At 39.4% G+C, this 14509-nt stretch overlaps 1 protein-coding gene across 1 annotated transcript in view; it reads right to left on the reverse strand.

The window, feature by feature from the left end:
- Positions 1-2153: 2153 nt before the first annotated feature.
- The window catches only part of LOC131234536 (MLO-like protein 4), a 73925-nt gene continuing 61569 nt past the window's right edge, over positions 2154-14509 (reverse strand). Inside the window, exon 14 of the mRNA XM_058231477.1 lies at positions 2154-2986. Within this exon, the coding sequence (XP_058087460.1) occupies positions 2654-2986 (333 nt within the window). The 3' untranslated portion in view covers positions 2154-2653. The remainder of the gene's footprint in view (positions 2987-14509) is intronic.

Here is a 14509-nt window from a genome sequence, read left to right on the forward strand (position 1 = left end):
AATGGGATGCGGTATGGACTAAGGGATGAAAATATATTTAACTTGGAGCCACCACTGTAATGTTTATTTGTCATTCAACCCATTGATAGTTCATATGAGATTTGGATCTTACTCAATTTTGAGGCTCATGTCAAAAAAATAGTCTCAAAAAATGCTTGGATAGGATACATACATCATGATTGGCCCACGTAGCATTGTCAGTAGCCACCTTGCTACCAACACTGTCCATATGAACTAGTGGGCAAGTGATCATTCCTATCTCTTTATATATAGGTTCTGTTTTCATTTTTCATGGCCCACCAAAGTTTTGGATCAAAGTAAATATTGAGCCCGGAAGGTTTCATGAGGTGTTGCTTCACGTTCAGATTTTGGAGTCACTCTCACAATGCGCGTACGATGAGTTCTCAAAAAAGTTTGCACCGGTTAATGCGCAGCTAAGCATTCGGCTACAAGATACATGAATTCACGTACGATGAGTTCTCAAAAAATTGGGGACCCACGCTGGCCAAAACAGCGTGCTTCAGCATGCTGCCCTGGGAAAGCGTGGTTCTCTACGCTGTTGGGACCTAATGATTCATGTATTTTGTATCCACCCCGTCTAGCAGGTGGACCCCACTGTGGAGGCCCACCTTGATGTAACGTTGCATATCCTTGCCGTCCATCTGTTTAGACAGCTCAATTTTGAGCATAATGTAAAAAAAAAAATGGGCCTGATCTGAGGACCAAGTGGACCACACTATGTTTAACTAGTGTTGATTTGATGCCCACCATTTAACCTTCCTTGGGCTTGCTGTGGCATCTTAAGGGGTCTGCTGTGATGCTGATGCATGTGTTGTTATCCAAAGAAGGTGAATGAATGACGCAGGGATGAACGTGATGAGGATAACTACTCCGAATCCACGGAGCTTCTCTGGACTCCTCACAGAGACTTCTCGAATCCACGAGGAAAGAAAGCAGAAAATAGAAATAAATTTTAAGAAATTCGAAATTGATTAATTGATGACTAAGAGTTCACAATCCTTTAAATAGGGGTACCAAGCAATGGGAAAGAAATCAGAATCAAACTACAACTAAAATTCCTAGAATCCGCGACTTACTATAAATAGTAAACTTACCATTTATAGACGGTCGTGATGTCTACTAGTGCGCAAGGTTTTCGGCAAAAAATAGTAAGTGTCCTATTTGGCTTCACCAAACTGTTCCCCTAATTATTCTAAGCTCTTTTCACGTTGGACGCAACTCCTAAAGCCCGACGAATGAAAAGTTATAATCAAACTAAAACTTACTATTTATAGTAAAAACAAAATTAAAGCTGGGAAGCGACCGTCGATCCAAGGGTTTTTTGCAATTCCGGGCTGCGCAACTCGGCATAGCGGGGTTGGTTGGCTAAAGTAGCTCGTTCTACCCCAAAATCATATATTTTACGTCAGGTAGCTCATTCCGGATTGCGAGATACGCCCGATCTAAGGTCTGACAGTCCGGATCACTTCTGTCGTCGACCGGGCCTTTTCTGATCCATCTTGGCCATGAAACTGTCTGCGACCTGCTCTACATCAATCCAGAACATCAATTGGATGCTCGCAATTCTGCACAAGCTAGGCCAATGGTTTAGAGATTGTCAATTGAACAGGTCCTGAATGCACGGGCGATACCCAGAATTGTGGGCTACGTACAAAGATAGCTCATAATGTCATAGTCTGGATTCAAGGGGAAGGCCCGAGAGGGGAAGGGTGGAGATAGTAAAAAAAGTAATGCAATGGCATTTTCAAACCGGGCTCGAGTGGAATTACCTATGGAATGCGGGGGCACACTTCGGGTGGGCAGCCCATGTGAGGTGGTGGCTCGCGTAAAGCAGAACTCATATGAAGTGGGGCCCACGAGGGGGTCAGCCGAAGTCCTAACCCATGCAATGTGGGGCATGAGCTATGAGATAAATGGATTAATTCGCCATGCTCTATCAGTTCAAGCTTTTAGACAAGGTGGTTAATTGTCTTGCATCAAAAAGACTCATGACCCATGGTGTATTTGAAGTCATGGCCCTTGATAGAGTGGAATGGAGGAATAGGATTCATCTAGCTGACCACAATTAATTGTAGATGATAATGGTAGTGGCGGTGGTGGTTATGCAAAGACAACTCAGGAAAAAAAAAAGAGAAGGAAAATAACAGTTCTCATTTATGAAAAAAGGCCAATGATCAAAATATTAGGATCTTCCCATCTAGGACATATAGGTTGAGTATTATATAAATCCACCAAAATGAAACTGATAACAGGTTAATCCTGCATCAACATCAGAACATGGAACTAAGAGACTGATCCCAACAAGCAAACTATTGCGCTCCCAACCAAACCACCAAATGTTTTGATACTGCATGATATTTCAAAACCCCCTAAAATGGTTAATGCTGAGTAGCTCACTGATCTACAACAATTATGCCTCAAATGATAGTGTCACTTGGGTGAAACGAATTCATTTCATCATGTTTAATGCCTCCTTTTTGCAGCTATGTTCTCTTTCGAACTTGATAACCTCCAAGTCTTAACATTTTGTGTTATCAAACCAATGGAGAAGATGCAACTGTACTTACCAATCTTCTTCATTGGTTGCATCATTTTCACTGTCTGCGGGCAAGTCTGACTCGTGCGACAATCTTTATTGGGATGAACTAGATGTCATGCATGGATGCTGCAAAGACCCATCGTGTTCAGGCTGATCTGATATCTCATATACTGCCTGTGGTTCTATATGAACTTCATCAAGCTGCTTCAGTGAGAATGATCTGTGTGTGGCTATGGAAGAGCACCGAGACAAAGTGCCTGATACAACCGTAATAATTTCATCTCTCTCATCTATTGTTGATTCGAGTGAACAGACTGATCTCGTGGTTCCATCGCGCTTGGATATGTCTTTTACTCTTTTGCACCAACTATGAAGTGAGTCTCTGACACTCTCAGCAATCAAAGCTTTCTTGAACTTGGATCCCATCTGTGGTCATCAGGGTGGATTAGTATTACGAACTGAGGTATCATGCGAAGATCAATTGAAAGAGATGGCGTTTTTTGTTTGACCCAGAGATGGTAAGGTGGGGCTCACCTTTGGTAACCTAATCTGTTGATCTGATAAGCCAAATCATGGACTGGGGCATCCCTAGTGACTCAGTATCAGATGATCCATCTGATGGAAATGGACAATTTGAACCAGTGTGTCCATGTCTAATTGGTGGCCAACTGGATGGTTAGGTGTAACACCCCATACTTTCCAGTACTCGAGTGTTACCATTTAATGTAATTTAATATAAACACACAATATATATATATATATACAACCTAAATATATATACTATAAAATATATATATATATATATATATATATATATATATATATATATATATATATATATACAACCTAAATATATATACTATAAAATGTTATTTATATATTTTATAAATATTTAAAGTTTCATATTAAAATGATGTGTAACTATAACCTATATTATAGGCATATACTTACAACATCATTAATGTAAATTACAAACTATAGAAATTGTAATACATAAAATAACTGGAAAAATTTATAATGAATATCATATTTCAAACAATTTAATGGCTTGTATAAAGTTTAAAAACCTAACACATATGTGACCATACAAATAATAATATATATTTATTAATCTTTGCTTACTGATATTCATATAATTTATATATTAACAATTTATGATAATATAAACTATATATGACAAAATATATAAAGGAAAGTAATAATAATAATAATAGTAAACATTAAAACTTATTCTAGTAATAGCATTTAATATTCTAAATCTATAATGTAGGTGGTCCCGGTTGCCTGAATAAGTCTCTTAGACCCTTTTAACCGTTGTCGTTCAAATTCGATAAGATTCGACCGTTAGATTGACAGGAATCCACCAATGCGACCCAAATGGAGTTGTGGGCCCCATCTAGACCTTGGATCCACCTCATCTTTAGCCTAAGGTCCTAATTGGACCTGTGAAACCAAATGAATGGAGTGGATTTCATCCAAACACCATTGTGGACCCCACCTAAATGTTGCACGCGCACATTTCACGTGCACCCGCTGTGCACCGGTCGGCCCAGCACGGTCAAGGCGGGCTGACCCACTATTTCCTTAAGCGGAGAGAGATTCTCTCTCCCTCTCGTTGCGCCAGCTGACGGACAACGTCCATTTTGGACCCACCATGGCCCACAAATGTGGACCCAAGTTGATGATCCAAACCGTCCATCGTGTGCGCAGCATGGGCCTGACTAGAACCATGTCACTCGTGCAAGCCCCTACACATGTGTGTTCACACAACAACCAGCACAAGTAGGACCCGAAAGCACATATCTCCCCAAAACGGAAACTCCATTTCTCTCTCCACACGCCAGCTCGGTGATCCGCGTGCTTGCTTCCCTTTGCATCTCCACCGTTCAAAACGGGAAAATCTCAGCCGTCCAAACCCAGTTTCCACCTCAGCAAAACAAAACGACACCCGGTTTTGCAAAAAAAACCAGCCATAACAGCACATGGTTTCTACCAGACCTCATCCGAGCCCTTTACTTACCATCCAATGGTCCAGAAGCATTTGGGTAAACCATAAGAATGGGAGGGAACCGAGAAAACACCTCCTCATCCGTTCTTTGTAGCCACACCCGAAAATCTGCTGTTTTCTTCATTCCTTCAAAGCCACCAAACAAACCTTCTTCAAGCTCCATTTTCTTCATCCTAGAAGCTTCCTAGGACTGGTCGTGACCCTCCAGAAGCTCCATTTTGGAGAAATATCAATCGGGTCCAGATCTGCCATTAATGGCGATCATCTTCCTCGGCAATCCATGATCACGGATCTGCTGCTGGCGGCGTTTGGGTGTAGTAGAAAAGTAAAGAAGGAAAATGGAAGAAGAAGGGGAACTGAATGAGAGAAAGAGAACATGAAGAAAGGAAGAAGAAAGTCAGAGAAAAGAGAGGGAAGGTGCGACCGTGCTGCTAGCTACATCGAGCTGGGCCTGACGGCTAATGAATTTGGACCGAGTCTAAATCGAGTTGGGTGCGGTCTGGTCGAGTCCAGACATTGTCTGGTCCAGCAGACTTGTTGGACAGATCTGATGAAGGAAGAAAGAAAGAAAAGAGAAGAAAAGAAAGGAAGATGAGAAGAAAAAGAAAGAAGGCAGTGCGTCTGGCTGCTGTTTGCTGCAGTAGCATGACTCGAGCAAGTCATGGACTGAGTTGAGTCCTGCTGAGTCCAGATAATGGACGTGAGTGAGAAGGAGAGCAGGAAGTAGAGAAAGAAGAGGAGAGAGTTAGGGAGAGAAGAAGACAAGGTGAGACAGTGAGTTGTGTAACTGGCGAGTCGACTCGACTCACTTGAGTTGAGTTGGCCCATCCTTGAGTCGAGTCCAGCCACCTCTGGACTTCCCAGAAGCAGAAATGAAGAAGGAGAGAGAATGTAGGGAAGAGTGCTTGTTGAGCTGAGTCAACTCGACTCGAGCTGAGTCGACTAGGTGAGCCCACATCTTTCTGTCCAGATTTAATTTATTTTAATTATCATTGCTATTGTTATTACCATTTTTCTTTGGATATTAAAATTAAATATGATTCACCATTGGAAGATTATTCATATGGGTAATAGTTGATTCATATAAAAATCTTCATTATTTAAATGTTAATATTTTACCTTGTCATTCTTAAAATATTATTATTAACTCTAGAGCACGCTATTTATTTTCATCAGGATGACTATTAGTGCCACATTGGCTAAATGTTAAGGATATTGTCAATATTACTATTTGTTTTGGAATTATTAGCAATATGATCCACCGTGGGTTGTTGTTAGGTAATTTAATATAATAGTAGTCATGGTTAATATTCTTAAATTAATAATGAATTTATTTGATTAATCTTATTATTCCCTTTAATAACATCATCCATGACCATACAAGATAAGAGTTCAAATCCTATAAACAAAACCTAAAAATCTAGCTTAAACCCTAAACCTAAGCGATCCAAACCCTAGGTTAAAACCCTAACCCTAATTAACATGTAAGCTTGGACCTAACTGTATAATTTTATAATTCATGATAGGGTTTGATTCTAAGGAAACACGCACTTAGTGACACTGGTAGGCAGTTCAAAGTATAAGGTGATGATTCTTCCCCTTGAGCTTTCCATCTTCTCATTAGCTTAAGTTATAGTTTTTATTAAAAATTATAATTGATATCTCTCTCTTATAATCACATGTATTAACTGGTGAAAATTGAATTGCTATATTGCCTGCTTAATGTTCATCCTGTATGTTTGTTCATGCTTGTGAATTATTTGTGTATTGCTTATGGACTTTAAACTGGTACATTAGTGGGAAACCCCCACCTATAAATGTACACCCATACTTGGGATGTAACCCGACTGGTTGTGATTAAAATGGACCTTCGACTTAGTGGTTATTGAGTAGTGGTCTAAATGGATCATTGATGTGGGCCTACCATCCAGGGTTATTGTGTCCAAATGGTTTTCAAGGATGGTCTTTTATCGCATGGTTTTGACACTCGCCCTATGAGGCCTATTTTGATAATTGCCTTATGTGGCTTGTTTGATATCGCCCTATGTGGCTTTGTTCTGATATTTTTCCTATATGGGTTCGATGTTTTATACTGTGTAACCATACGATGGTAAGCCCCATATATTGTAATATGATTGGCCACTAGTCGACGGGTTTCCATTAAACATCCAAAGATGGTAGCCTCATGAGCCGAGGATGGTGGTAATGGGACACTATGCCCGAGCTGTCGGCCTACGCTGGGCCATGTGCTCCCCGTAGTGACCTTTGAGCTTATCTAAATTGGCTGGTTGTAAATGGACTAATAATGACTTGGCTAATCATGCATGCATGGCATACTACGACGGCTTGGATCATTATGCCCATGCGATTACGCTGCGAGTTGCGCTAATGACCAGCCGATCGATTTATGATGATGACTTGGATCACTCATGCCCATACGATTACGCTGCGTGTTGCGCTGATGACCACTCACATCTTTGGGTGACGACCCCATTGCCTGTCTGGATATTTTTCTTGGGGCACCGACCGTCCGGATGATTTACCCGGGTCGATGATTGCATTCATGCATCCATGCATCTAATAAGACTGCATTTACTCTGTTTTGGTTGTCTGGATGTTTTATACTATTTCTTACCTAATGCGGCGGTGTGTAATCTTGAGGGGAATTCACATTGAGTTGGCTACTCATCCATCAAATATACAACCGTACAGGTAGTATAGGTGGCTTTAGTGATATGTATGTTCAGACTTGATGATGAGTAGGGCACGATCACTAGGGATGCATGACTGTATTTGCCTGGAGGAGCTGCGTGATCTTGCGGCTTCTATTTATATGCTTTCTGCTATTCTTCATATATTAAATTCTTGTAAATCTTTTACTTGTTAAATTCAGAGACATTGGTTTGTATAAGTCATTATGGGTAGCTTCTTGTAAATTTGAATGATAATGAAATTTTTCTTCATGTCGATTTGTCCACACTACGCTCATTTGCTTACTCTGATGAAGGAAAAAAATGTACACTCGAATTTGACCATCCTTTAAGGTTAACACTCAGGTTTTTGGGAAACGGGTCATATACTCGGGTCCTAAAAACCGGGGCGTTACAAGTTGGTATCAGAGCATAGTTTGGACAAACTTGGCCTTGGGAAATGCACTTATATAAACTTTAAATGTCTCATGTTAGAATAATTGAAACTAGAAATTTGAACTTAGGAAAATTTGCCTTAGTCTTAGAAGGATGATTGGGAATGTAGAGACCTAAACTTAGGTTCCCTTAGGATTATAAGAGCAACTATTGAGGATTTCCTCCGTAGCTAGAAGGAATTGAGAACATAGGAAATCAAAATGTTAGGCCCCCTGGACAATTGTTTGGTTAACCATGGAACTTAGAAATGATCTTAGATTCCCTTGAAAATTTTCGGTTTAGTCATTCAAACTTAGAAATGAAAACTTTAGGTTCCCTTGAGAGTTATTAGATCAGTCATTTGAATGTATGCAGGATTCCCTTAAAATAAGAGAAAATTGAAAACATAGAAATCTCAAACTCTAGACTCCCTTGAGAATTTTAAATTAGACCCCTGGACTTTAAACTTATGTAAAAATCCCTTAGAAATGATTAGAATAACCATTTGAACTTATGTGATGTCCCCTGTAGTTAGGAGAAATTGAGGATATAGGGACTCAGAATTTTAGGCCCCTAGAAACTTGCTTGGATGACCAAATAACTTAGAAATGAATTTAGAACATTTTAAATTCAATCATTTGAACTTAGGAACATAAACCTTAGTTCCCTTGAAAGCTATTAGGATTATCATTTATGAATTAAACTCGTGTGTTGTGGGAGGACAAGTGCCCACTATGATGTGTCTGAGGTTGAATTAGAACGTTCCTTAAGCTTGACTCTTAATGAAAATCCTTAGGTATCTAGAAATTGAACCTTTTTGGGATCTCTTAGTTAGAAACAACGTTGTCATGATAACTAGTCTATCGAACGAACTCGGACTTCATAGGAAATTCTTTACCCCCTAGATCGTACATAGGATTGAGTATAGGCACTCCCTGAACTTAAGAAATCTTACTATGAATGTAGTTTAAATTCCCTAATACATCTTCTTACTTATATATAACATTTCCCATCAGCATGTAAAGATTAGTTAGGGGTGAACTTATAGAATCTTAAGTAAATTTTCAACCATAGGCTATAAGCATATTGGGACTAGGTTTGGAATTCTAGGTGAACTTGAAAAAAAAATAAAAAAATAAAAAAATAAAAGTAAAAATTCAAACTTAGATTTCATGTAGAAACCTTAGTCCTAAGATCTTGTGTTTAGACGATCAGAGTGCGCATTGGAAGCGTAATGGGCCACATAGTCTTGTTCGTTATGAAAATAAATGGTTAAATGATATTTCCCATGAGCTTAGAATAATCGGGGTCATGGATTGATGGAATCATGTTTATGCGATGATTACGCAGTTTGACATAAATTCTAAGTCCTACCAAGTCTCAATGATTCAATGCCTTGATCAAGCAAAGGATCGGGATTTTATAGGATTACGAATTGATACTAGTAATCCTTTGTTCTACGTAGGCAAAGGATCGTTGTATCGGACTCAAACCCACTACAACCATTTATCCATGACAGCTCGAACACTGAAAAATCGTATTAAACTTTAGGTAGTGGGGAACTATTAATAGAGGTAAATGGGAATAAAAGGAAAGATAAGATATGGATATTGGCCACCAAAATGAACTTATAATCTTAGTAATCTCGTTGTCGACGAGCATTAAAATAATTCCCTAGCTCTAGTTAATACATAAATGATTTACGACCTTTAGTAGAACTTAAACACACTAGTCAATCTACTAGATTATAGGCATAAGGGTCGTGAAAACTTTCGATGTGGCTTGTTGAGAATATATGAAACATGATTTAACACTTATACATATGTGAAATAGGGTAAAATGTTTAGGATAACTAAATCACTCACAATGTAAATAATCGAACTACGTGTTACCAAATCTCGAGTTTGAGATTTTCTTTAAGGGGGGGAGATTGTAACGACCTCAGTTTTGGGCGCTTAGTGGCATACGAAGCACTGAATTTCGGGGATGAAATTCTCTTTAAGGGGGGTAGATTGTAACACCCCGTACTTTTCAGTACTCGAGTGTTACCATTTAATGTAATTTAATATAAACACACAAATATATATATATATATATATATATATATACAACCTAAATATATATACTATAAAATGTTATTTATATATTTTATAAATATTTAAAGTTTCATATTAAAATGATGTGTAATTATAACCTATATTATAGGCATATACTTACAACATCATTAATGTAAATTACAAACTATAGAAATTGTAATACATAAAATAACTGGAAAAATTTATAATGAATATCATATTTCAAACAATTTAATGGCTTGTATAAAGTTTAAAAACCTAACACATATATGACCATACAAATAATAATATATATTTATTAATCTTTGCTTACTGATATTCATATAATTTATATATTAACAATTTATGATAATATAAACTATATATGACAAAATATATAAAGGAAAATAATAATAATAATAATAGTAAACATTAAAACTTATTCTAGTAATAGCATTTAATATTCTAAATCCATAGTGTAGGTGGTCCCGGTTGCCTGAATAAGTCTCTTAGACCCTTTTAACCGTTGTCGTTCAAATTCGATAAGATCCGACCGTTAGAATGACAGGAATCCACCAATGCGACCCAAATGGAGTTGTGGGCCCCATCTAGACCTTGGATCCACCTCATCTTTAGCCTAAGGTCCTAATTGGACCTGTGAAACCAAATGAATGGAGTGGATTTCATCCAAACACCATTGTGGACCCCACCTAAATGTTGCACGCGCACATTTCACGTGCACCCGCTGTGCACCGGTCGGCCCAGCACGGTCAAGGCGGGCTGACCCGCTATTTCCTTAAGCGGAGAGAGATTCTCTCTCCCTCTCGTTGCGCCAGCTGACGGACATCGTCCGTTTTGGACCCACCATGGCCCACAAATGTGGACCCAATTTGATGATCCAGACCGTCCATCGTGTGCGCAGCATGGGCCTGACTAGAACCATGTCACTCGTGTAAGCCCCTACACGTGTGTTCACACAATAACCAGCACAAGTAGGACCCGAAAGCACATAACTCCCCAAAACGGAAACTCCATTTCTCTCTCCACATGCCAGCTCGGCGATCCGCGTGCTTGCTTCCCTTTGCATCTCCACCGTTCAAAACGGGAAAATCTCAGCCGTCCAAACCCAGTTTCCACCTCAGCAAAACAAAACGACACCCGGTTTTGCAAAAAAAAACAAGCCATAACAGCACATGGTTTCTACCAGACCTCATCCGAGCCCTTTACTTACCATCCAATGGTCCAGAAGCATTTGGGTAAACCATAAGAATGGGAGGGAACCGAGAAAACACCTCCTCATCCGTTCTTTGTAGCCACACCCGAAAATCTGCTGTTTTCTTCATTCCTTCAAAACCACCAAACAAACCTTCTTCAAGCTCCATTTTCTTCATCCTAGAAGCTTCCTAGGACTGGTCATGACCCTCCAGAAGCTCCGTTTTGGAGAAATATCAGTCGGGTCCAGATCTGCCATTAATGGCGATCATCTTCCTCGGCAATCCATGATCACGGATCTGCTGCTGGCGGCGTTTGGGTGTAGTAGAAAAGTAAAGAAGGAAAATGGAAGAAGAAGGGGAAATGAATGAGAGAAAGAGAACATGAAGAAAGGAAGAAGAAAGTCAGAGAAAAGAGAGGGAAGGTGCGACCGTGCTGCTAGCTACATCGAGCTGGGCCTGACGGCCAATGAATTTGGACCTAGTCTAGACCGAGTTGGGTGCGGTCTGGTCGAGTCCAGACATTGTCTGGTCCAGCAGACTTGTTGGACAGATCTGATGAAGGAAGAAAGAAAGAAAAGAGAAGAAAAGAAAGGAAGATGAGAAGAAAAAGAAAGAAGGCAGTGCGTCTGGCTGCTGTTTGCTGCAGTAGCATGACTCGAGCAAGTCATGGACTGAGTTGAGTCCTGCTGAGTCCAGATAATGGACGTGAGTGAGAAGGAGAGCAGGAAGTAGAGAAAGAAGAGGAGAGAGTTAGGGAGAGAAGAAGACAAGGTGAGAGAGTGAGTTGTGTAGCTGGCGAGTCGACTCGACTCACCTGAGTTGAGTTGGCCCATCCTTGAGTCGAGTCCAGCCACCTCTGGACTTCCCATAAGCAGAAATGAAGAAGGAGAGAGAATGTAGGGAAGAGTGCTTGTTGAGCTGAGTCAACTCGACTTGAGCTGAGTCGACTAGGTGAGCCCACATCTTTCTGTCCAGATTTAATTTATTTTAATTATCATTGCTATTGTTATTACCATTTTTCTTTGGATATTAAAATTAGATATGATTCACCATTAGAAGATTATTCATATGGGTAGTTGATTCATATAAAAATCTTCATTATTAAAATGTTAATATTTTACCTTGTCATTCTTGAAATATTATTATTAACTCTAGAGCACGCTATTTATTTTCATCAGGATGACTGTTAGTGCCACATTGGCTAAATGTTAAGGATATTGTCAATATGACTATTTGTTTTGGAATTATTAGCAATATGATCCACCGTGGGTTATTGTTAGGTAATTTAATATAATAGTAGCCATGGTTAATATTCTTAAATTAATAACCAATTTATTTAATTAATCTTATTCACTTATTATTCCCTTTGATAATATCATCCATGACCATACAAGATAAGAGTTCAAATCCTATAAACAAAACCTAAAAATCTAGCTTAAACCCTAAACCTAAGCGATCCAAACCCTAGGTTAAAACCCTAACCCTAATTAACATGTAAGCTTGGACCTAACTGTATAATTTTATAATTCATGATAGGGTTTGATTCTAAGGAAACACGCACTCGCTAGCAACACTGGTAGGCGATGCAAATTATAAGGTGATGATTCTTCCCCTTGAGCTTTCCATCTTCTCATTAGCTTAAGTTATAGTTTTTATTAAAAATTATAATTGATATCTCTCTCTTATAATCACATGTATTAACTGGTGAAAATTGAATTGCTATATTGCCTGCTTAATGTTCATCCTGTATGTTTGTTCATGCTTGTGAATTATTTGTGTATTGCTTATGGACTTTAAACTGGTACATTAGTGGGAAACCCCCACCTATAAATGTACACCCATACTTGGGATGTAACCCGACTGGTTGTGATTAAAATGGACCTTCGACTTAGTGGTTATTGAGTAGTGGTCTAAATGGATCATTGATGTGGGCCTACCATCCAGGGTTATTGTGTCCAAATGGTTTTCAAGGATGGTCTTTTATCGCATGGTTTTGACACTCGCCCTATGAGGCCTATTTTGATAATTGCCCTGTGTGGCTTGTTTGATATCGCCCTATGTGGCTTTGTTCTGATATTTTTCCTATATAGGTTCGATGTTTTATACTGTGTAACCATACGATGGTAAGCCCCATATATTGTAATATGATTGGCCACTAGTCGACGGGTTTCCATTAAACATCCAAAGATGGTAGCCTCATGAGCCGAGGATGGTGGTAATGGGACACTATGCCCGAGCTGTCGGCCTACGCTGGGCCATGTGCTCCCCGTAGTGACCTTTGAGCTTATCTAAATTGGCTGGTTGTAAATGGACTAATAATGACTTGGCTAATCATGCATGCATGGCATACTACGACGGCTTGGATCATTATGCCCATGCGATTACGCTGCGAGTTGCGCTAATGACCAGCCGATCGATTTATGATGATGACTTGGATCACTCATGCCCATACGATTACGCTGCGTGTTGCGCTGATGACCACTCACATCTTTGGGTGACGACCCCATTGCCTGTCTGGATATTTTTCCTGGGGCACCGACCGTCCGGATGATTTACCCGGGTCGATGATTGCATTCATGCATCCATGCACCTAATAAGACTGCATTTACTCTGTTTTGGTTGTCTGGATGTTTTATACTATTTCTTACCTAATGCGGCGGTGTGTAATCTTGAGGGGAATTCACACTGAGTTGGCCACTCATCCATCAAATATACAACCGTACAGGTAGTACAGGTGGCTTTAGTGATATATATGTTCAGACTTGATGAGGAGCAGGGTACGATTGCCAGGGATGCATGGCTGTATTTACCTGGAGGAGCTGCGTGATCTTGCGGCTTATATTTATATGCTTTCCGCTATTCTTCATGTATTAAATTCTTGTAAATCTTGTACTTGTTAAATTCAGAGACATTGGTTTGTATAAGTCATTATGGGTAGCTTCTTGTAAATTTGAATGATAATGAAATTTTTTTTTATGTCGATTTGTCCACACTACGCTCATTTGCTTACTCTGATGAAGGAAAAAAATAAATGTACACTCGAATTTGACCATCCTTTAAGGTTAACACTCAGGTTTTTGGGAAACGGGTCATATACTCGGGTCCTGAAAACCGGGGCGTTACATTAGGATGCTCCAATTAGGCAGATCTGTTGGCTATCTCCCATCTACAATGGATCTCTCAACATAATTTAGATCAACAAAAGGGCCGGCACCACATGTACAGTTTATTATCCCGAGAAAATGCTTGAGTGTACACTGTGCACTTCCTCATAAAAGTATTCGCTTTTCAGTTTAAAGAAAATGCATGTTTTGGTCGATTCATCCTACCAAGAGTTTCCATAGTAAAATGCAAATCAGGTCCAACGGCTGATAGGATTCATTAAAACCAAGGTTGTGCATCTGTTTTATTGTAAACCAACAAGACCTGAACTTTATGATGATTTGTGTTAAGGTAAACGTCAAGAGTTGATGAGTAAAACAGCCAGTGCTTTCATAGTGAAGCTCGCGAGAATCAGTACATCTCTTCTAACACACGGCACATTCTAC

The sequence above is a fragment of the Magnolia sinica genome, chromosome 19 (assembly GCF_029962835.1).
Source record: "Magnolia sinica isolate HGM2019 chromosome 19, MsV1, whole genome shotgun sequence".
Taxonomy (NCBI): domain Eukaryota; kingdom Viridiplantae; phylum Streptophyta; class Magnoliopsida; order Magnoliales; family Magnoliaceae; genus Magnolia; species Magnolia sinica.